This window comes from Ailuropoda melanoleuca, chromosome 1 (assembly GCF_002007445.2).
Source record: "Ailuropoda melanoleuca isolate Jingjing chromosome 1, ASM200744v2, whole genome shotgun sequence".
NCBI classification, from domain to species: domain Eukaryota; kingdom Metazoa; phylum Chordata; class Mammalia; order Carnivora; family Ursidae; genus Ailuropoda; species Ailuropoda melanoleuca.
In genome coordinates, this window is record NC_048218.1 from 164,980,572 (window position 1) to 165,006,111 (window position 25,540).

Here is a 25,540-nt window from a genome sequence, read left to right on the forward strand (position 1 = left end):
CTCAGCCTTACAACCCAGAAACAAGATAGTTTCCAAGTTTTCAAAGAGAGAACAAAAGAAAAGACAATCTCATTAAGCCTAGTTCAACCAGAAAACTCGCACAGGAATGGTGAAAAGTCCCAAGACTTTTGGCACAGATCAACAGCATCTCCAAAGAAATTCCTAGACAATGAAAATGAGGTACAAGTCATATGCCCTTCACGCTAATGCTTAAAAAGGGAAACTGGTATCTTCTGCAAAATGAAAGTGGGAGAGAAGGGACAATGCAGAATGTATTTTTTTTTTAAGATTTTATTTATTTATTTGACGGAGATAGAGACAGCCAGAGAGAGGGAATACAAGCAGGGGGAGTGGGAGAGGGAGAAGCAGGCTCCCAGTGGAGGAGCCTGATGTGGGGCTCGATCCCAGAACACCAGGATCACGCCCTGAGCCGAAGGCAGACGCTTAACAACTGAGCCACCCAGGCACCCAAATGCAGAATATATTCTTAAACGGGGATGTTATCAAATCATTTTATCTCCTAGTTTGGTTTTAATTTTTACCATCATTCTTTCATTTAAAAATATGTCTATAGTTCTCTTCCAAAGCACTCTGGACTCTGACTCAGCTAAAACAGTGCATGTTTCTATGGATGGTGCAGGGGAATGAAGATTTGGGAGAGACATGGTAGAGATACAACAATCAATAGAACAACAGTAGTAAGAAGACTAATAGCACTATCTAGATGCCAGGTTCTCCAGGACTAAAAAGGTACTATTAAAATCCCCATTTTATAAAATGAGGAAATTTAAGTAGAGAGAGGTTAAATAATCTGTCCAAAGCTACACAGCCAGCAAATGGTAGAGCTGAGATGTAAGCCCAGGCAGTCTGGTTCCAGGGTTTATGTTTTTATACCACTGCATTCACAATTTATCAATTCACGATTTCCAATAAACAAAGGCTTGATAATTAGCTTTGTAATGTAGGCTACCTTCTTAGAAAAGATTCTAAAAGTTGAAATGATGCAACATTGTAGGTTAAACCTGAGTTTCCAACAGAAATAAGGATATAATAAACAGATACTGAGAGAGGAATGCCCACATGTTTTGTGGAAATGACCAAAAGTAACATATTTAACCAAGTACAAATACCCTATTAGAATAGGTGAACTTTTTTTTTTTTTTTAAAGTAGGCTCCATGCTCTCCATAGAGCCCAAGACAGGGCTTGAGCTCACAACCCTGAGATCAAGACCGGGGCTGAGATCAAGAGTCGGATCCTCAACCGACTGAGCCAGCCTCATGCCCCTAAATAGGTTAACACTTAAAGGCATAAAAAAATTGATTAAATACCATCACGCATGTTAAACATTTTTAACATGTCCAAGTTTTTATTTCCTTCATAACCCATATACTATGTTCTACTACTAGACTGGGCTTAAAGAAAACCTCCAGGGTTGGAACATTCTAAAGCATTTCTTCACCTGGACCTGCAGGTGTCTATCATGTACCTTAAGGGGAGGGAGGAGACCCGGAGCAAAGCAGAGACAAGAGACAGACAGAAAAGAATGTGATTACATCCGTGCCCAAAATTCAGCTGTGCCTTGGGTCAGACCACTCCCCAACTTTTTGGTTACATAAAACAATAAATCTCCACTTTTTGCTTTAAGAAGAAAAAAAAAAGCACTTCTTCAAGGAAATGTCCAAAGGTCTTTAGAACCAGATACTCTATTTTGGTACTTTCTCGCCCTACAAATTTCTCACTGGCAACATTAGAAATCAACTAGCCAGTCTATGCTACTGCTGGGGGAAAAAAACCTTGTTTTCTTTGGCTGCCATTTTATCAACTTCACCTGACATAGTAATGTTGGGAGAATGGGGGGACACCTGTCCTTAAAATGGAAGTGTCAACACAAATAGACTCTGAACTGTTGAACCCTCAAGCGCTTCATCACACTACTGTGCACAATGGCAAGAAGTTTCAAGGTTTCCACCTCCATTTTTCCATCCCATACCAAGTCTGGTCTTTGCCTTTTAGTAGTAGAATGAAACTCATTTTTTCTTTTATCCAACATTTTCTAAACTAAATATAACTATGAAATAATAATGCTGACATTTTAATCTATCAGAACTTATTCATCCAAATTGTTACTCTTTAAAGTAGCACTCTCAGGAAATCGCATTTGTTCAAATGACATTGCCACCATTCAAAATGCTTTTTAGGCTGCCAGCATAAATCATTTAACAAATGTTTTCATTTTATTATGGCATAATACTTCCCCTCAGGCCCAAAGCTTTCTTATCCTTTATCCTCCTCCTTTCATTCATCTAAGTTTCACATTCTCCTACCCTCCACTGCTGTCATAATCAATACTCAGAGGACCTCAGAGTCAAGGTCATAGAGGAACCAGAGATGTGAGGAAGAGAAGATGTGGGAAAAGAGGATTCTCTCTTCCAGGCTTTTGCCCCAGTGTGAACCAGCCACAGAACTTTTCCCACCATGTGTCGGGGCAGGGATGGGAACCCTAGACGAGAAGCTAAGACAAGTCTCTACTCTTCACTGATCTGGGAGGAGCAGCTACCCAGAATCCATCTTCTTTCCTTCCTCATACCTACTTCTGTATCTCAAGGAAAAGGAAAATCCAATAACTGAATCTGTGTCCTAGAATCTTCTCATTTCTACTTAGGAATCTGAGAGATCCTGTCTCTACAACATTCATTTCAGACTACCCTATTTCTGTTGGGAGGTGAGCCAAGATTATACACAATATTTTTATAGTTCCTCTGAGAAATGAAAGGACTCTTAACAGTTATAGTTCCCTATCAGGAATGAAGTGACTTTTAACAATTATTATTTTTTTCCTCCTCAAAAACTACTTCAGTACTTTATTAGAGTCAAAATGCAATTTTAATAGAAATTTCCTTGTACTATTATTTAGTCTTGCCACCTGAGACGCACCTAACACTCTGCCACACCCAACTTAACCTGTTTTATTCTCCACAGCACTAGGTGGGCTGCTGGACATACAGTAGGCATTCAGAAGTTCTACCCTAAAAATTCTACCCTATAGTAGAAACCTCTAGAAACCTAAACCTGCTCTTTACTTGGCATTACGTCTCTTAGTATTTACTTCAAGTCTATCATCCACAAGTGAGCTGTTCAATTTTATATTTTTCTCACTTTTTTCTATATTTCTCAGGAAATTTTTACAACTCTCCCAATTCTGGGATTATATTCAGATTCAGCCCTTAGTTACCACTCTACAGCTTGCACAGAATTTCCTTCATATCTCAAAAAAAAAAAAAATGAAACTCTAAATTCAGTTACTAATACACGATCTCCTGTCATGTGAGTTATTGATAAAGTTTAACAAACCCAAACAGGAACTAACCAGTAGATGCTATCATCTAACAGGATATACTTTAGTCCAAAAATTCTTGAAACAAGAATGATAGCCTAAAAACAAAACACTAGAGATCTGTCATAACTCAGCTCTGTACTTCATTATGGCACACAGTGCTACTAGATGTCTCCTGGTTTATGGCCAATAACATATTTATTCACAAAGTGCTGCCATACAGTATTTATGAAGGACATTCACATATATTCTCATTTAAGCCTCATAATCTAATGACATGGGTTGTCACCCTTCCCATTTTACAGAAAAGGAAAACAGCTGAGGTGAAATAACTTGCCCCCAGCAAGAAAGAAGGTAAGTATCTAAGCTGGGATTCAAACTAAGTTTCCTATCCCTAAACCTATTCTTGTCCTAAGACAAATTGTGCTTCTTAATAACATGGGAAGCTATTTCCACCAAACTACCTCCTTTCACAGGGCAATCAGTAAAGTTACTGTCTCAGAAAACTGATACATAGCCAAAGCAAGCCCTTTGACCCAACCTGGGAAATGTTCCCAGTCACCTGCCAAAGTATAGATTGTCTCAATCTTTGTTGCATAGATGAATGTTGGATAAAAGTTAACAATAACTACAATACATAGGTATACACTTGTATGTGTAATATATATAAAAAACAACAAATATATAACATGTATAAAATCAACAATGAAATAGGTTTATAATTCCACTGGGTATACTCCTCAGTTGTCATGTTTATTTTTAAACATCAAAATCTAGAAAAAAATCTAAAGAAAAGGCCTTACCTGTTCACCCGCATCTTGAAACTCTTTGCATGCATCAGGGAACACATCATAAATAATGAGTGGATAGCCATGTTTCATGAGGTTTTTTGCCATTGGATTCCCCATGTTGCCCAGTCCAATGAATCCAACTGGAGTCTTAGAAGCCATTGACCTAGAACACACTGATTTCAATAAATTACTTTCAGTAAGGGCAGTGACGTTTCTTATTGTAAACATTCATTCAATATTAGTAAGTCAATTGTTCCTGAGATGTCTTCTATTTTTAAAAAACCTTCAAAATGCTAGTTTTAAACTAATGATCTACTCAGATTTAAAGACATCAACCATGTACAAACATCTAATTATTTAGATCTGCAGGAAACAGCTATACAATTTTAAGTAATCTCTTCTGTTTTCTACCTCTGTAACATCCCTTTACCATTTTAACAATAAATTTTAAAATGTTCCAATTTCTAAAATATGTTATGTACATTACCTATTATGTGAAGTACTACAGATTCTTCATATCTATATTATCTCCTGTAATAATATGTATAACAAACTGAAAATATTCAATAACACATATATCTTGGACAAGGTCCGAGAATGGAAAAGTTTTTTACCCTCCCACCCCCATATTTATCGAAATCATCCCCTCCAATGGTATAAAAAACATCTTAGTAAAATGTTAGACCAACTAAGTCACCAGTTTATAAACTGGGCTCTAGGGGAAAAGACAGGGATGCTTCTATGGGCTTTAAATGACAAGGGTAATAGTTTCAGTGCCTTGGGCTAATAACAACTCCACGCACTTTCAGAGAAGAGGCATTTCCATTTACAAAAAAGGAATTGTTCTTAAAAAGCTGTATGCAGGTTTTGTTTGATTTTCTTCTTTTTCACAGAAGGACTTTTGAAATCATACTGGGGCACACAATGCAAAGTAATGCTTTTTGCGAGAGAGAGCAAAGGGGCTTCGCATTGCCATGAAAATAACCTTAAACATCATTTCTTCGTTTCTAGATTTAGAACTCCACTCAACAAGTATTTACTGCATGAAGTACTATGACAGAGCCAGAGACAGACATAAGCAAGATACATACAGTCCTTGCCCTCCAAAAAGCTCCTAGTCCACCGAGAGAATAACTCCACTTGCCCCTTCCCCTGCCACTGAAAGCTTTATTTCTCCTTTGTCTTTCAAGGACTCCAGTTATAAAACTGTGTAGTGCACCAACTAATCAGTCACCCTTTTAAGTTTCAGATCCTCTCAACTGATGGATCCCTGCTCTTCCTTGAATTTAATTTAAATGCAGTGAGATTTCCTAAAAGCAAATTATTTGAAGCCCTAAAGCTTAAGAAATAGAGGTCTTGAGGGAGACAAACCGTAAGAGACTCTTAATCATAGGAAACAAACTGAGGGTTGCTGGAGGGGAGTGGGTGGAGGGATGGGGTAACTGGGTGATGGACATTGGCGATGGTATATGTTGGTAATGAGCACTGGGTATTATAGAAGACTAATGAATCACAGCCCTGTATCCCTGAAACAAATAATACATTATATGTTAATTAAATGAATTTAAATTTAAAAAAAGAAAGAAAGAAAGATCTTCTCGGGTGCCCGGGTGGCTCAGTTGGTGAAGCGGAAGCGGTGAAGTGTGCAACTGTTGATCTCAGGATTGTGAGTTTGAGCCCCATGTTGGATGTAGAGATTACTTAAAATCTTAAAAAAAAAGAAAAAGAAAAAAAAAGAAACAGAGGTCTTCTAGGGTTAGAAGCATATTTAATTCCTTTAAATTTGATGACTGACTCTAACATTTCTATTAAATATGGGTGTCATTCTTTTTTTTTCTTTAAAGATTTTATTTATTAATTTGACAGAGAGAGAAACAGCCAGAGAGAGAGGGAACACAAGCAGGGGGAGTGGGAGAGGAAGAAGCAGGCTTCCAGCAGAGGAGCCTAATGTGGGGCTCGATCCCAGAACTCCAGGATCACGCCCTGAGCAGAAGGCAGACGCTTAACGACCGCGCCACTGAGGTGCCCCAATATGGGTGTCATTCTTGTACAACATCACCTTACCAGTGCTAAGTTTAACACCATCGGTATAATAGGAGTCCTGTGTCTGATTCTCTGGTCCACAAGGTGTTCAGTAACAGAGAAATGACACCTAATTGAAATGCTACAATATTAAACAGAATGAGAAGCATCCTTTGTCAGAGAACTCTAGCACTAATAACTAATGATGCTAATAACTATTGTACCAGAGTACGGTATTAAGCTCGGAAAGGTATCATTTAACTGAAAACATTAGAAATTAGGAAGATGGTGATTTAAAAACAGTTAATTTAATAGGCAACTCTCTCTAGGTCAAACAGTAAGTATGGCAAGGCAGAACCACAATTCATTCACACATTCAACAAGTATGAAGCAACCATTATGTACCATGCCAGATGCCACAGAAGACACAACAACATATAGTCCTTGCTGTCAACAAGCTTAAAATCCAAAAGGAAATAAACTATGTACACAAATACTAATACAAGAAAGTTGAAGATAAATTATAAAAAACAATGCTGACATAAAGGAAAATGCACCTGGTTTAAGCATTTAAAGAAGGTAGCATGTGACCTGAGTATTCCAGGATTTCAAATGGAAAAGAGTACGAAGGAAGGGAACTCCATATAAAAAAGAACAGGAGTATATGCAAGGAAATAGGAAAGCCAAGAAAAAATAAATAACAGTAAAAATTATTCTTGGCAATTTTTACTACATGCCAGATACTTACTAAGCACTTTATAAATAGCACTGTCATCATATCCTATCGTTAAGCCTCCTTTCAGCCGAGAGCCTTGACACTTAGTGAATTTATTTATTTATTTATTTTTAAATATTTTATTTATTTATTTGACAGAGAGACAGCCAGTGAGAGAGGGAACACAAGCAGGGGGAGTGGAAGAGGAAGAAGCAGGCTCCCAGCAGAGCAGGGAGCCCGATGCGGGGCTTGATCCCAGGACCCTGGGATCACGCCCTGAGCCGAAGGCAGATGCTTAAGGACTGAGCCACCCAGGTGCCCGGACACTTAGTGAATTTAAATAAAATGCCCAAGACAACAGTAAACTGCAATGCCAAGATTCAAATCCAATCAATCTGACGCTAGGTTCTTCACTTTTAACCACTACATGACACTGCCCTTCATTCTTCCTAGAGGATGCACAAAAAAACAAAACAACATGAATGCAGACTGAAAGAAACAATGTGGGGCGCCTGGGTGGCTCAGTCAGTTAAGCATCCAGCTCTTGATTTCAGCTCAGGTCATGATCTCAGGGTTGGGGGATCAAGCCCTGCCACTGGCTCCACACTCAGGAGGGAGTCTGCTTGAGATTCTCTCTCTGCCCCTCCCCCACTGCATGCTCTCTCTAACATGGATGGACAGATCTCAAAAAAAAAAAGAAGAAAGAAGAAACAATGCAACCATAATGTGGAAGACTGGGAAGCATGCTGAACAATTTGACTGTATTTTGTAAGGAAGAGGTATTGCTGCAGGCAGCAATCTCTTTGACATCATCAGCCTTACCAACATTTTTCTAGATGTCTCCTCAGGCAAGACTAACAACAACAAACCACTGAGACTAATATAAAGACTAATATAAAAGTAACAGTAATACTACCATAGGTCTCTCTTTGTCCATTTGAGCTGCTATCACAAACATACCATAGTCTGAGTGGCTTAACAACAAATATTTATATCCCACACCTCTGGAAGCTGGGAAATCCAAGATGAATATGGCAACAGATCCAGTGTCTGGTGAGAACCCACTTCCTGGCATGCATATGGCCATCTTCTTGTATCCTCACATGGCGGAGAGCAGAGAACAAGAGGGCAAGTTCTCCTGTCTCTTTTTATAAGGATACTAATCCCATTCGTGAGGGCTCCACCCTCATAACCTAATTACTTCCCAAAGGCCCCACCTCCTAATAGCATTGCAGTGGGGGTTAGGATTTCAACATGTAAGGGGGGGGCAAACATTCAGTTCATAATTAAGATCAGAGTTAATAAAAGGTGGTGGCCTTAGAAAAGACAGATATGAAAAATATTTCAAAGGCAGAAGTAAAAGGACATAGCAATAGATTGGATTGTGGGCTAAAATAAGGGAAAGATCAAAGATAACAGCATGCTATCAATAACCTAAGTGGAGAAATCGAGAAAGAGAGCTATCTCCGTTTTAAATAAAGTAACTGTGAACTGTCGGTGAGCTGAAAGCTGTCCCCAGACTTAGAAATATTATAATCAATTAGGATCTCCTCAGAGATAGGATGAGAAAAAAAAGACACATATTTGGTAACAATCTGCTTTAAGGTGAGAACCGAAATTGTGGCAGTTGATAAAATTGCCAAATGAGAGTAAAAGAGACTGAAGAACAAAGCCGAAGGGAATGTCAACATTTAGAGGTCAAAAAGAAGAGACCAACTCTGAACCGACTAAGATATTAAAATTAGGGGCCAAGGATATTAAAAGTTATAATAACTGTAGTCAACATAACTGTAGTTATGTTCCAAAAGTAGAGATATGAAAGATGCCAAAAAAAAAAAGACCCAAAATTGAATTTAATAAGATGAAAACAACCATGTGTAAGATGAAAATCACACTGGATTAAAAGCAGAATAGATACTGCAGAAGAAAGGATTAGTGCTCTTAAAGACATAGCAATAGAAACTATCCAAAACAACATGCACAGAGAGAAGAAAGAACTTAAAGTGAGCCGTGAGACAGCTTCAACTAGCCAAATACACATTTAACTGGAGTCATCAAATGAGAGAAGAGAGAAGACTGAAAAAAATATATGAAGGAATTACAGCCACAAATGTCCAAATTTGATGAAAACCATAAACCCCCCACTATACACACCCAAGAAGCTCAGTGAGCCCCCAACATGAGAAACATAGACACAACTATACCAAGACACATTATAGTCAAAATGCTCAAAAGCATACAGAGGAGCAAAGATAAGGCAGATTTCTTGTCAGAAACAAAGCAAATGAGAATGGAGTACAGCATCATCTTTAAAGTACCGAAACAATAACTGTCAAGGTAGGAATCTATATCCAGTGTAAAAATACATAATTACAAGTATTTGTGTATGTGAAGGGGCAGGAAGAAATTTGGAGGCATGCTGGATATGTTCACAATCTTGACTGTGGTGATGGTTTCACAGGTATATACATAAGTCAAACTCATCAAATTGTATGCTTTATTTTTTTTAATTTGATTTATTTGAGAAAGAGAGAGAGAGTGCAGGAGTGGAGGGAGGGGCAAAGAGAGAGGGAGAAGCAGACTCCATGCTGAGCAGGGAGCCCCGCATGGGGCTCAATCCCAGAACCCCAGGATCATGACCTGAGCCAAAGGCAGATGTTTAACTGACTGAGCCACCCAGGCACCCCAAATTATATGCTTTAAATATGTACAGTTTATCATAAGTCAACTATATTGCAATAAAGCTGTTTTTAAAAAGTCAACATGTTTATAGAATAAACAAGAGGGGTGCCCGGGTGGCTAGAAGTATAATGAAAAAAATCTCCAGGATAGGTTATTAAGTGAAAAAAAGCAAGATGAAGAGCATTATATATAACATATAGTGTATAAAGAGAAAAGAGGGGTGCCAGGGTGGCTCAGTCATTAAGCGTCTGCCTTCAGCTCAGGGCGTGATCCCAGCATTCTAGGATCGAGCCCCCCATCAGGCTCCTCTGCTGGGAGCCTGCTTCTTCCTCTCCCACTCCCCCTGCTTGTGTTACCTCTCTCACTGGCTGTCTTTATCTCTGTCAAATAAATAAATAAAATCTTAAAAAAAAAAAAAGAGGGAGAAAAGAATACCTATGCATTAAATTTTACTGAATTTCTGTAAGAATACATAAGAAACAGTAGTTACATCTAAAGAGTTGGACTGATGGGTCAGAGTTAAAGACTATATTTTTTTAAAGATTTTATTTATTCATTTGACAGAGAGAGACAGCCAGTGAGAGAGGGAACACAAGCAGGGGGAGTGGGAGAGAAAGAAGCAGGCTCCCAGCGGAAGAGCCGATGTGGGGCTCGATCCCAGAACTCCAGGATCACGCCCTGAGCCGAAGGCAGATGCTTAACGACTGAGCCACCCAGGCTCCCCAGAAAAGACTATTTTTTATAACCTTTTGAGTTTTTACCATGTGCATATAACTTTTGTAACTACTTTTATAATAAAATACATGAATTGGCATTGAATGTTTACTAATGTTACATGAGTGAATGACTTAACTGGAGATAGCTGTCATCTAGTGGACACAGACGGGGATAAAGTCAGTTCTGAAGCAATCACAGAGTAAAGACGGTGATTAAAGACAGTGATAAAGCGGATCCAGCAAAGTGGATTCACAACCATTAAACATAGCAGGTTGACGCTCCAATATCCCTTCTTCCCAGACCCAGAGGTAAGTTCCAAATAACCTAAACCGATCATGGTAATGCCATCTCTCTACAGCTGACAGGTTCCACAGACCGGCAGCCCTAAGTAAATGATTTGGAAATGCTGTGGGTAATCTAAATATGTAACAAGGAATGAACTAGAGATTAATAAAAGGATTTTATCTAATCAGCAAATTTCCTTGACTCTCAGTAGTAACATTACTTAAGTGGCAGCCAGAAGGAACACAGACCACAGACAACAGAAGTTACCCAAAACAAGAGCAGGAGGGAGAAAAAATAATACTAAAATGCTATCAAAAACATCACTGGGGGCGCCTGGGTGGCACAGCGGTTAAGCGTCTGCCTTCGGCTCAGGGCGTGATCCCAGCGTTCTGGGATCGAGCCCCACATCAGGCTCCTCCACTATGAGCCTGCTTCTTCCTCTCCCACTCCCCGTTTGTGTTCCCTCTCTCGCTGGCTGTCTCTATCTCTGTCAAATAAAGAAATAAAATCTTTAAAAAAAAATCACTGAAATTCCTGATTATAAATTAGTCTGAGGTCTGAGCTGGATACAGACAAACCTAGAGAGGGACTTAATGAAATGAGGGAGCAGAAAACTATGTCTATGTATTGGGGGGGGGAAACATGGGGCCAAAGGACCAAGTGTAATGATGATGATATACAGCACATTGGTTAACAAAATGGGGGAAGGGAGTGGTATAATACTAACTAGAAGGCTAGTTCAGCTTTTGAAATGTTGGCAGTATAGCAAGCCTTAGCAATGCGATCTTGGAAGAGCTGAAGTAGAGTGGTGATGTTAGTTGTTAAAGTTGAGGCCCAGCTTTGGATGGGCCAATATTAAAGTCAATGAAGACAGTCTTTTAATGATGGGCTCAGTTGCTCTCTTCATTTCATATCTGCTTGTGGCAAATGAAAGAGAAAGGGTAGTATAACTAGATGATTTAATGTCAAAAGAGAAGAGAGTTTCTACTGATGGTGATAATAGTTCAGAACTTCTCTGAAAGATGGCTATATACAAGACCCAGGTTCCTATCCAGGCAAGGTCACTTCTTAGATGTATACCCTTCCCTAGACATTAAGTTTTATCAACAAGAGTCACTACTTCAGGTTACTCAAAGGTACTTAAGGACTCCTTGAGATAATACACATAAAGTGCCAAGCAGTGCCCGGCACATGATAGGTCATTAAGTATTTGCTACTTTTACTATCAGTAGTTAAGAAGAAGTATGGGGGTACAAATCCTATGCCAAACGCCCATTTTGTCCAGAGGGTAAGAGCCACAGTGTTAGAAAAAGGAGTAGAGTGTATTTTAGAAGATGCTCTCTGAGGAAATAGAGTTCTTATTTAAGGTGAAGCATCAGGAGTGCTTGGACAATAAAGAATATACTCCCAAAGAGGCAGAAATTCAAATAAGTACAATAGAATTATGACACTAAAAGCTTTCAAACTTAATACATTTCCTTTAAGTAAGTCACACACATGAATGCGTAGGAATAGAATCAGATAATAGCTAAAATCTAGCTGGCAGGCAATCAGTCAACACAATACAAAGGTGACACTGGTTGACTAGTAAAGAAACTAGCTAGAAAATGTGGCAAAATTAGTTTCTAAAGCTATAGATGTAAATGTATAGGTTATGTCCTTTTTCTCCAGTGAGACAGGGGCAAAGTTATCCATACCTTGGTAACATGTAGTGCTGCCAATAACCAGGCTACTCTAAATATCAAAATGCAAAAATTGTAGAAAACTGGAAAATATGAAAAAGTACCATCATAAGGGAAAAAGTTAATCTCACTACACAAAACTAATCACTATTAGCATTTTGCATAGCCCTTCCAGTCTTTTAAATGCATCTCCTCATTATGTTCAGATTATTGTATACACAACTTTTATCCTATTTTATCCTATTATGTCATAACTATTCTATCTGCTTTAATACTAAGAATTACCAAACTAAGGGTGGTGACTTACTCTACAAAGGCCTTTATTGCTTGAGTCAAGTAATTTTAGAAATAAATATTCTCGGGGCACCTGGGTGGCTCAGTTGTTAGGTGTCTGATTTCTGCTCAGATCATCGGGCTCCCTGCTCAGCAGGAAGCCTGCTTCTCCCTCTTCCACTTCCCCTGCCTGTGTTCCCTCTCCTGCTGTCTCTCTCTCTCTGTCAAATAAATTAATAAAATCTTAAAAAGAGAGAGAGAGAGAAAGAAATATTCTTGCTATGTAATCTCACAAGTCTAAGGTCAACTTCTGGTCCAAGGACCATATGCAGCTTTTCAGAGCTTCATGTGCAACCCTAGAGGCTAATGTTAAGGGGGAAAATGCCATGCATTTTATTTGTACTATGCTTTGCTTTGAAAGTAGCTTTCATATACACAAAAAGGGCCATAATAAAATGTTATTCCCATCTCTGTACATGAGTCTGGTTAATTTTCCCATTCCACCTTTGGGTGGTCATTTTAAGATGATACGATACAAATTATTTTTCCATGCACATGTTGATGAGTCACAATGAATACAAAGGGCCTAAAATTACAGATTTTTTCTTGCCAGTTTAAAGAAGTCTAAACTAACTCTAATTACCTTTTAAGAAAAAATACAAAACTTTTTAATAAAAGGTGATGAAATAATAATATATGTGTAGTTTAATATTTCTTTTATTTTTCTTTTTCGATGCTTTTAATATTTTAGAATTAAGGTATGCTATTAACCAGCAACCTTTAGGTCTCTCTCTCTTTTTTTTTAAGTAAATAAATTGTATGGATCTTTATAATAGTATCACCCATATGATATAAACACCCTAAACATACGATGGAGACAAATATCCCACAGAATTCAGAACACTTAATAATGTTACTATTTGAACATGGTTCTTTCTGTCCCTAGACTCTAGATTTGCATGTAATTTTTTATTTTTTAAGATTCCAACGCCAAAAAAATTTAATGCAAAAGCAAATTTAGTAAACTAAAATTCACAGAAACATTTAAACAATTCCATCAAGTAAAAACAATTGTTGAAGTGTTTTAAGCAATCATCACAAAATGAAATATTTAAAATTTATCATAAATCTATAACCACACATCTTTGGGTCAAAGAACCCAAAGAACAGGATTATTTGCCGAAGTAGTCTAACCAGCACTGTGAGGTACAATTGAGAGGCAACTATGATAGTCTTGGGCCTCAGGCCCTTCCAGCATGAATTGAAAGAACTTTCATAACTCTAATGCGTACATCCAAGGTTCATTAAAATATCATTAGAACACCTTGTAAAACCACTAAATAGCACATATGTCTTCCTTGGCTAATCAACACTGAAACAATAGCACATTCATGTGAAAACCAATGCTACATTTAGTACTGGAAAAGTGACTAACAGATTTAAGTATCTCTAAAGTGGGAGGTATTTTTTTGTAGCTCAATCTACACGTAGCTCAAATAGTGGTTACACTCAAGTTTAGCAGATTCTCTGAGTTTGTATCTTGTTACTGTGATTGTGTAGCAGACATCTGTTCTCTTGCATCACATGGAGCCTAAGCCAGAAAGGAAATTCACTGTTCTGCTTAGGTATTACTGAGCGGGAGGAAGGGAAGCTATTAAGCACTAAATTCCCAGCCTGCTATTTTTTTACGTGATCAGAAAAATATTAATACTAAGGCTTTTAAAAAAAATCCTGAGTATGAAACTGCTCAATAGTGCATTGTTACAACTCTCCAACTTTCACAAGAAAACAATGGCAATGTCCCCATAAATCAATCGTTTCAATTATAGAGGAATGCTGGTGTAGTGGAAACTGCACGAATGAAGAAGAATCAAGAACTACTTTCTAGATCCTGATGGGATACCCCTAATTCACTCATCCAAGGGGCCTCAGGTTCTTCATCGGAAAAATGACAAAGATTAGAGGATCTAAGAACTGCCTCTTCCTAAATCGATGGTTGGCTTCCATAACTTACAATGGTATGCGGGGAGGAACAGGATAGGTTCAGGCACGATTTTGAGGACGCTGAAAGTGTCTTGTTTAATAATCTGACAGAAGTGCCGTCTTCAGGTAGCACAGTTACAAAGAAATGGGGGCGGAGGAAGCACGCCTTGCTGGTCAACGGTGACTTAAAACTTTGCTGAAATGACTTGTCACCTGGTTTGTATAGACGACCACTCGTGTAAGACCATCCTACGCGATTAAGGTGGTTAAACAAAAATCAAGCCCCGCTGCCCGATGGCACGCCCACCAGGGTGCATCCCTGGGGGCGTTGAAAGGTCAGCCAGCGATGTAAGCCTAGGAGTCGCAGTGATAGGTGCCGGGTCGCCCCTGGGGTTGGGCCCTCCAATTGTCCTCGGAGCCCTAATTCCAAAGCAGCACGCCCCGGAGCCAAATATTCCTCCCGTACCCCAAGCTCTTCCCACCCCTTCCTAAGTCCGAAAAAGACGCTGAAAGCCATTCATCTGGATCCCGGGCGGGGTTGATGGGGGGGAAGCCCTAGCTGTGCGAGAGGTAGCCGCAGAAGAGGCCTAGCCTTGGGACGAGCCAAAATTGGGGGTTTTAAGCCCCGACCCAAGCGCAGCGCCTCTCGTGAAAACATCTCTTCGGCCGTCAGGGCGCGAGAAGCGGGCAGCCGGAGGGACGGGGGGAGAAAGCGCGAGGTCCTTACCCGCTGCAAGGCTGGCCGCTGCCGGGCGCTGCCGGCGGCTCCAATACCGGAGGCCGGAGGCGGCTCCACGGAGCCGTAAGGAGGCTGCCATGCTGCCCCCGCCCCGCCTCCCCGCGGTGACCTCCGCGGCTCTCCGCTCACCCACTGACTGCGAGTGTGCGCCACGGAGCGGGCGGGAACCACCGCGGCGTGGGGCCGCGCGCGCACGCGCTCTGCAGCTCGGGGCGGGCACCCACCGACGAGGGGAGGAGCGCGACGCGGAGAGACAGGGGTCGTCAGTCCCCTTAAGGATAGGGGACCAGACCAATCAGGATTCTCGGGTCCCCGCACTTCGCTAACCACCAATAGGAAGCCTCTTCGAACCCCACCCACCTCAAGAGCCCTGGCCCCGCCCCCAAGCTCCTCCCTCGCCTAGCGACTGCAGGCGGGAGTCCCCTTGTTTATCAAAGCGCAGCGGGTGTGCGGGAGGCGGTGGCTGCCACTCAAGACCGACTCCAACGAGCGCCTGACCCTACAGAACCGCCCCCTTGGAGGGTGTAACTGCATGTGCTGCCTCGGTGCAGACAAGAACAAAACTTTGGTTCGCAGCAGCTGCTGTGAATTTTTATGCAAAAGCAGAAATTCCTAGTCTAAATATAGGGACCCATAATTAACTTCAATAATACGTGGATCTCCTAATGTTAGTATTTGTATTTTAAGCGTCTGTTCATTGAAAAACAACAGAAATCTACGGTAAATGTAATAACGTTGAAATTCATTTCATTTTATTTAACACAACAGTTAAATAAATTTGAAAAACAGTAGGAAAACAAGTTGGTAACATTGTTCTCTTCCATGGGTAGAATTACTAGGAACTCTATTCCAACATTTATTTCTCTAATGTTTGAAAATTCTGCATTTTATAAGCAAAAACTAAGGAGAAATGAAAATCCAAAAAAATAGTCTCAGAGAGATTCATTCTTTTGTCTGTGCTTAGTGTACATGTTTGAATCGCTGGACCCTTTGGCAATAATTGCAGGGTTTCCCATCTGCGCTGACCCCATCAAAGCGTTGTTAGCCCTGTGCACTCCAAAGCAAGACTTGCAACCTTTGCAACAAGGTAGTATAGGAGGAAAAACAGGGAGGAGTGTCTAGGGCAATAGAAATCCCAAGGTGTCCACCCCCCCCCCCAAATTCATTCCACTTATTCATTTGCCTGGATTGTGCTCATCCAACCTTTTAATCTGAGTAGCAAAATCAACTGTTTTGACTTTGACCTTTCTTTTTACTTCTGCCCAGTCACTCGTGGAGTTGGAAATGCCTAAAGGAAAAGGAAAGGAACTGGATAATTTCCAAGCAGCTTCTTTAATGTTTCTGGGTAGGCTAGGCTAGCAATGTTTCCAGGAACTAGTACAGAGTGCAAGGTTCACATTTGTAACTGGTTCAAAAACAACTCCCTTCTTCGGCTGTCTCTCGGGGAGGGAGGGAAGGGGGGGAAATTATTTTAGCATTGGGACAGTCTCCTAGATTGGGTTCCCATCTAAATCTATTTAATTGGTTTCTGGAGAATGCCCCACCTGATCTTCTCTCCCCAGTTTGAGTTTTAGCTTGAATAGACCTCCTGCAACCAATAAATGTAGCCCTACAGATTTCTATAATTAACTGCTGAAATGTGCTCTGCCTTTCAACTATGTCAACCTACATAGCAGAGCTATTTACAACACAGGACAACATATCAATTGATCTCCCAGCTCCTAAACTTTATATCCCAGTCCTCTTGAGATTTTATATCCAATCAGATTGTTTTTGTCATTTTTATTGTGAGCTACTGTTTTTTGCTTCTCTAGGTTGTTTATAGAGATCTTTTCTTGAAAATGAGTATTTCTTTACAAAAGGTTGCTTCCTATGTGCAATGTTTTCCTAGGACAGAAAGGGGTAAAGGGGGAAGGGGTTCAGAAAGAACCCTTTTTTAACTAATGTGCTGGCTTTGAAAAAGGAAAGAGCGCATTGAAAATTTGACTCTTTTGCTCAACCAGGACCAGGGGATAAGTCACAATTTCTCCACATCCCTACATCATGTAGTTTGATATCTCCTCCCAGAAGCCCTTTACTGATTCATATATTAAGGCTCTGAGATTTTTATAGAAGTTTATAATAAGCATTATAATTTTTTAAGTAATTACTATTTGAAGGCGCTTGTCAATATTACTGTGTTTGCAAAAGCTGTTACTGCCCATGGCTGGCTTTATTTGATTGCCTTCCTGATATCTTTGAAGGGCATTGTAGCTTTTCCCTAGATCTCTGCCATGTACTTTTGTTTGAAATTTTGTTTCAACACATTACTGCCTCTTTGCTTCTGCTTCTGGGTAAATGGAGTAAGTACATTTTTCTCTATCTCTCCCATTAAGTACAACTGAAAACTCTGGACATTATATATAAAACAAGTTTAAGAAACTCTGAAAGGTAGAGAAAAAGCAGCATACTAGCTAGGGACCTCAGGACCCAAAAATGACCGCAGAGCTAAGTACTTGGGTTTTTGTTTAGCCTTAAGCTCCCATACTGGGTACTAGAGAAGCCAAAAGCTAGAAACCTAAAAATGCCAAGAGGCACAGACAGAACTGCCCCAGTAAGAGGGTACTCTCTTTAGCCAAAGGATGAGAAAGGGGCAGCCTCCCAAAACATCACTTTTACAAAATAACTACTCTGCTATAGAAAAACACCACACAATAAAAACATATGGCCCCCACCCGTGCCTGAAAAGGCCAAGTGAGGAGCCTACACATGCACACCGTATAGGCTATAACGAAGCACCCCAACATCCTAACACCCCAATCCCCCTATACCTCAATGCCGCTGGTGTCATGTCAGAGAAAGCCAACTAGAGGGCCAGAACTTATATACTACTGCTGAGTTGTAACAAGTACCCCTCTACACATATGCCCCATACCTCTCCTCACAGTGCCATTGGAAACTACGTGGGGAGCCTGGACTTCCACCCTGCTTGACAGTAATGAGACACCCCTCCTCCTCCCTGCTGAGATAGAGTCAGAGGAGGGGCCTACTGGAGAGTAAGGACTTTTGTCACTGTCGGGGTGTAAGGAGGCCAAGCATCCCCACTATGGTGCCAGTGGAGGCCACATGGGGAGCAGTAAGGTGGTTCTCCTAACCCTCTCAGCTAGGGAAGTATCAGTGGAAGCCTAGTGGGGAGTTGAACTCCTACCGAAGCCCACCGGTAATGAGGAGTCACACCCCCACCCCCATCAATGTCAACATGGGCAGAATGGGGAACGTTGACTTCTACACTTACCTCCCATTAGCATAGACAATGCCCCTTCTATTCCTTTGCCAGGGCACTGTCAGGAAAAGCCAGCTAAAATAGGTGGTTTAAATAAGATCCAGAGTAAAATAATACCAATATATCCAGGTTTCAACTGAAAGTCATTCATCATACCAAGAATCAGGAATACCTTAAACTGAATGGAAAAAAAAAAAAGATGTCAAGATCCCATATATCAACTATAATAAAAATAATAGAGATTTTTGGCTTTGTTTTTGTTTAAAGAGATAATTACCAGAGGCTCATGCCATAATTTTGGTAGCCTTCAGTCACTCTGATATTTCCTGGTCAGATGATTTCTAGATTTGGTCGAATTCATCTGTGAAGAGTATAGAGCAGGGGTTTGCAATCCCAAATGCATGTTAAAACCATTTTCAAAATACCAAAGCTCCCCCTCCACATGCAGATTCTGGAATAAGTTACAGAGCATTTGAATTTGAGCCCCTGCCATAGAAGGGAAACTATCTAAGGCATAAAAGGTGCTCAGGAACTCATCAGTGACAGTGGGCATGGAGAAAAAGAGACAGTGTGAAAGATATCTGGGAGGCAAAACTGATATTACCAGTTACTTCTGAAGTAGAAGGAGACTTGAAAGAGAAGTTATCCAGATAGAGCCCCAGGTTTTCTGGCTTGGGTGACTGAATAGTTGAAAGTGCCTCCCACATTGGGGAACTGGGTTATGTTGAGTTTGAAGGTGGATGTGTTCAGGGGCAGTTGGCCAGATGGAGCATCCAAGTCAGAGATATGGAATTGGAAGTCATGGGCTAAGAGATGGTAATGTAAGTCATGTCATGTAAGATGGGATCATCATGAACATTTTTTTTTGCTTCNCCAAATGGATGAAAGACCTCAATGTGAGACAGGAATCCATCAAAATTCTAGAGGAGAACATAGGCAACAACTTCTATGACATCGGCCAAAGCAACCTTTTTCATGACACATCTCCAAAGGAAAGAGAAACAAAAGATAAAATGAACTTATGGGACTTCTTCATCAAGATAAAAATNAACAAAGCTGGGGGCATCACAATGCCGGATTTCGAGCTGTACTACAAAGCTGTGATCACAAAGACAGCATGGTACTGGCACAAAAACAGACACATCGACCAATGGAACAGAATAGAGAACCCAGAAATGGACCCTCGGCTCTTTGGGCAACTAATCTTTGATAAAGCAGGAAAAAACATCCGGTGGAAAAAAGACAGTCTCTTCAATAAATGGTGCTGGGAAAATTGGACAGCTACATGCAAAAGAATGAAACTTGACCACTCTCTCACACCATACACAAAAATAAACTCCAAATGGATGAAAGACCTCAATGTGAGACAGGAATCCATCAAAATTCTAGAGGAGAACATAGGCAACAACTTCTATGACATCGGCCAGAGCAACCTTTTTCACGACACATCGCCAAAGGCAAGAGAAATAAAAGATAAAATGAACTTATGGGACTTTATCAGGATAAAGAGCTTCTGCACAGCCAAGGAAACAGTCAAAAAAACTAAGAGACAGCCCACGGAATGGGAGAATATATTTGCAAATGACACTACAGATAAAAGACTGGTATCCAAGATCTACAAAGAACTTCTTAACCTCAATACACGAGAAACAAATAAAGAAATCAAAAAATGGGCAGAAGCTATGAACAGACACTTTTCCAATGAAGACATACAAATGGCTAACAGACACATGAAAAAATGTTCAAAATCATTAGCCANAATCATTAGCCCATCAGGGAAATTCAAATCAAAACCACACTGAGATACCACCTTACGCCAGTTAGAATGACAAAAATAGACAAGGCAAGAAACAACAAATGTTGGAGAGGATGTGGAGAAAGGGGATCCCTCCAAAATTGTTGGTGGAATGCAAGTTGGTACAGCCACTCATTATGAACATTTTAAAGGAACACAGTTGGGATGCCTGGCTGGCTCAGTCAGTAGAGCATGCATCCCTTGATCTTGGGGTCATGAGTTCAAGCCCCACATTGGGGGTAGAGTTTACTTAAGAAAAAAAAATTTTAATATTAAAAAAATTAAAAATAAAGGAACATGGTTGATGATGAAACTCCAGAGAACACCCTAAGGAGTGGGTAGAAGAATTAAAGCTTATGAAGACTGAGAGGGAGGATCCGGAGGAGGAAAGAAACAAGGAGCAGTATCAAAGAAGTCAAAGCAAAAGTTCAAGGAGGGAATATTTCACAGTGCCAGTTATTATCAAGTAAGTGATAAGGTAAGTGCGAAAAGGTCAAGTCTTTATAGGCTCTTGCAACTAAGAGTTAGCGTTGGCTTTAGTAAGGGAGAGCAGAAGTAGTGAAATGGTGGGGCCAGGTCACGGTAGATCGAGAAAAGAATGACCAATGGCAAAATGGGGAAATTCAGACAGTGAATACTATCTGCTTTTCCAAGAAACTTGGTTTATGAAGGGAAGGAGAATTTAAAGGGAAGTAAATGCCAAGGGAGGCCTTTGTTTACTTGTTTTCATTTTAAAGAGGAAAGACATTTGAGTATGTTTAAATCCTAAGGCGAAAGGGTAAAGAGACTGAATTGAAGAAGGGGGTGCTGATAGGTGATAGTGGGGGGTTGTTACTGAACAATCCCTGAGATTATTTCTCTTTAATAAAAAAAAAAATGCTTCCCCATCTAGTTTCTACAAAAGACCTATAGTCTCATGTAGAAAGCCTCAGTTAATAAAGCTGTGGATTTTCTTTCCGGCAACGACACAAACTTAGAACAATCCTACAAACAGAAGCATAGTGAGGTAGAATCATTTTTTAAAATACAGATCAGGGTGCCTTTGTGGCTCAGTCGGTTAAGCATCTGACTCTTGATTTTGGCTCAGGTCATGATCTCAGTGTCCTGAGAGAGGCCCACGTCTGGCTCCACGCTCAGCACAGAGTCGGCTTGAGATCCTCTCCCTCTGCCCCTCTTCTTCCACTCGTGTGCTCTCTCTCTCTAAAATAAATAAATCTAAAAAAATACAAATCAAGTCAGGAACATGTATACATTTAAGGTGTCTACTTAGGGGCACCTGGGTGTCTCAGTCAGTTGGGTGTCTGCCTTTGGCTCAGGTCATGATCCCAGGATCCTGAGATCTAGTCCCGCATCAGGCTCCTTGCTCAGCAGGGAGCCTGCTTCTCCCTCTGCCTGCTGCTCCCCCTACTCGTGCTGCTCTCTCCCTCTCTCTCTGTCAAATAAATAAGTAAAATCTTTAAAAAATAGGGGCGCCTGGGTGGCTCAGTCGTTAAGCATCTGCCTTCGACTCAGGGCGTGATCCCAGGGTCTTGGGATCGAGCCCCACATCGGGCTCCTCCGCTGTGAGCCTGCTTCTTCCTCTCCCACTCCCCCTGCCTGTGTTCCCTCTCTCACTGGCTCTCTCTCTCTCTCTGTCAAATAAATAAATAAAATCTTAAAAAAATAAATTAAATTAAAAAAATAAAAATAAAAATAAGGTGACTACTTGGCAGCAAGGGTTTTAGAGACAGAAAAGTTGCTGCCACCTCTTCTCTTGTTAATGAGTCAGACTCCCTCCATATATGCGTACACAGTACACTTACAATTCTAATCAGAGGGACAAACTAGTTGCCAATTCTTGTTAGCTTAAGGTTCTCGTTTTCTATTACCAGACAATATTAAAATGCCCAGTGGGTTGAGCTAAACCTGTGGTCTAATCAATGACTTTCTACACTAAGTACTCATCCCTTAGGGAAATGAATCTTGAAATAACAATAACATTCTGGTTTCTCTCAAGCATATTGTTCATTCACGCTCTCTGTATAACTTTTGGTCAAGCATATATTGAGAATACATTTATCCATTGCTCCATTTTTTTTTTTGAAAAGCACTTAAAAAAACCATACTCTTTGATCCATAGGTTGTATCAGAAAGAAATAATCATACAGGGTTATGTTCGTAGAAGTGCTATTTATAAATGAGGGAGGGAAAAATAAAAACATACAAAAAGGAAGGACTAGACGAAACATATTCTGTTACATATATACTGTAGAACACTGTCCCCCAATATCTGTTCTTTCCTTCTTCCAGGATAATAGAGTTTCTAGCTGGAGACATGGCTAGTAGCATCAAAACTAAATTTCCCAGCTTCCGTTGTCACTAGGTGTGGTGATATAACTAAGTTCTGGCCATAGGGACACAAGCATAGTAGAAACCCTCCTAAGGAGGCACTTGGTATATAAAATTGTCCCTTCTTCCTTCATCCTATTGATTGGAATGTAGATGTGACAGTTGACATGCTATGACCATGAGCACAAGGGCTACCCCTGAGAAGTGACAAAGCAGAGATAAAAGTTGTGCCCAAGTATATCTTAGTATAGCTGTCATACCAGCCTTGGTTGTCCACTGCCAGATTTTTATGGGAGAGAGAATTTAACTTCGGTCTTGTTTAACTCACTGTTTTCTTGCAGTGTGGGTCACTCACAGATAAACCTAATTCTAATTTAGATATACATGGACATTTATGAAAACATTTAAAATGTTTCCTAAGAAGTTTTGGTAGTATAGGAAAATTCCCATAATATAATGCTAAGTGAAAAGAATCAAGATACAGAGGTGCCTGGGTGGCTCAGTGGTTAAGCATCTGCCTTCGGCTCAGGTCATGACCCCACGGTCCTGGGATCGAGTGCTACATTGGGCTCCTTGCTCAGAGGGAGCCTGCTTCTCCCTCTGACTGCTGTTCCCCCTGCTTCTGCTCTCTCTCTCTCTGACAAATAAATAAATTAAAATTTTAAAAAATCAAGATACAAAACTGTTCTTGCAATATTTTGCAATTTGTATTGTATTGTCTATACATATATGCATAGGAAAACAAAAAATAGGATTAAAGATGCTTTTTATTATCTCTGCTTTTCTTCACCTTTCCTACCTCACCATCCACAAAAATCAATTCCAGATGACCAAAAGACTTATGTATGGAAGACAAAATTGTAAAGCTATTAGAAAAAAATGTGGAAAAGTATCTTTGGAATAGGAAGAATTTTTTTAACAAGTCACAAAAGCACAAACAATAAAGAAAAGTATTAATACATTCAAAAGCATTATAATTAAGAACATCTGTTCAGCAAAATACAACAAATGGAAGGTGAAAAAATAAGCCACTGGGAAAGATGTTTGTAACACACAAAACCATTGAAGGATCGGTATCCACAATATATACATATTTATTTTTATTTTTATTTTTAAGTAATCTCCACCCCCAATGTGGGACTCAAACTCACAAACCTGAGATCAAGAATCGCACACTACACCAACTGAGCCAAGCCAGGTGCCCCACCATAATATATTTTTAAAATCCTACAAATCAGGGCGCCTGGGTGGCTCAGTCATTAAGTGTCTGCCTTTGGCCCAGGGCCTGATCCCAGGGTTCTGGGATCGAGCCCCGCATAGGGATTCCCTGCTCTGCTGGGAGCCTGCTTCTTCCTCTCCCACTCCCCCTGCTTGTGTTCCCTCTCTCACTGGCTGTCTCTCTCTCTGTCAAATAAATAAATAAAATCTTTTAAAAAATAAAATAAAATAAAATCCTACAAATCAACATCAAACATATAAACTGCCAATAGAATAAAAGAAGTAGAAGATATAAATAGGCATCTTATTAATAATCATGAGATGCATATTAAAATCACAATGGAGAGACAGAGGAACAGGAACTTTCTTACGTAGCTAGGAGTGTAAATTAGGTCAACAACATTGGGAAATTCTTTGGCATTACCTGGTAGAGTTGCACAAGCTCAGTAATTCCACTCTTAAATAATCAGCTTTGTGCTGTGTATTGTGTAAGACTGCTGAATCACAGACCTGTACCCCTGAAACAAATAATACATTATATGTTAATAATAACCACAGAAAAAGATGTAGGGACAGTATTCACAGCAGAAATGGCAGTTTTGAATCCAGTGGCCACAATGCCGGTGGGTGGTAGGCTAACCAGAAAATTCCTGAGCTGTGGTTATGGCTATGTTTCTGCCAACCTAGTTTCCTGCCACTTTTTCCAACTGGCTCTCTAAATCTTCCATCGTTTCTATTAGAAATACAGTATCTTTCTAATGACTCCCTTTTCTGCCCAGTTTACCAAACTTAGTTTCTGTTGCTTACAAACAAAAGCCCTGATGATGCATTTGATGTGCACATCAGTGCACATGGAGCCCATGGTTTCCATGGCCTGTTGGACACTAAATTTTGCATGGAAAGTGGAGGGGCTCAGGAAGAAACAAGCACCAGCAATGGTGAACAATGCTTTCCTCCTGAATCAAGTGCTACTTGGAGTTGAAACCAGAAATACGTACTGCTCACTGGAGGCCCACATCAGAATGGCTCAGTGAGTCAAAGAGAAGGGTCTCCTAAATAAGAAAGAACTTATAAGCACCCAACCTCTGTGTGTTTCATGTTGCTCATTTGTAGACATAATAAGTGAAACTTGCAAGGATTTGTGAGACCTTAATCCCCCATTAGATTGTGTACTGTATGGGGTAGTAATCATGTATATCTTGTTCACTGTTGAACAAGGCCACTAGGTCCAACAGTGCCTTGAACTTGGTAGGTACTCTGTAGATATTTCTTGAATAAATTAATAAAATAATTTTGTAGGGAGCCTGGGTGGCTCAGTCAGTTAAACGTCTGCCTTTGGCTCAGGTCATGATCCCAGGGTCCTGGGGTTGAGCTCCATGTTGGGCTCCCTGCTCAGTGGGGAGCCTGCTTCTCCTTCTCCCTCTGCCCCCTCTGGCTCATGCATGCGCTAGCTCTCTTAAATAAATAAATAAATAAAATATTTTTTTAAATATTCAGCTTTGTGAAATGCATCTGCATGTTCATCAGGAGCCCTGTGCAGGAAAGATCATAATGCTACTGCACCAGTGGCAAAAAACTGGAAACAATGCAAATATCCAGCAGAACAGGGAAATATGTTGTGGTATATGCATAAAATGGAATGCCATTTTAGCAGTGAGAGTGAATGCGATATCTCTGCTCTCATTAATGTGCACGACCCTCGAAAACAATGTT

General features: G+C 40.3%; 1 protein-coding gene across 1 annotated transcript in view; it reads right to left on the reverse strand.

Annotated features, from left to right (window-relative positions):
• Positions 1-15,475, reverse strand: part of HIBADH (3-hydroxyisobutyrate dehydrogenase) — a 101,789-nt gene extending 86,314 nt beyond the window's left edge. Inside the window, exons 1-2 of the mRNA XM_011223440.3 lie at positions 15,213-15,475; positions 4,139-4,299 (exon numbers count right to left, since the gene is read on the reverse strand). Coding sequence (XP_011221742.1) covers positions 4,139-4,299; positions 15,213-15,303 — 252 coding nt within the window. The 5' untranslated portion in view covers positions 15,304-15,475. The remainder of the gene's footprint in view (positions 1-4,138; positions 4,300-15,212) is intronic.
• Positions 15,476-25,540: the final 10,065 nt, after the last annotated feature.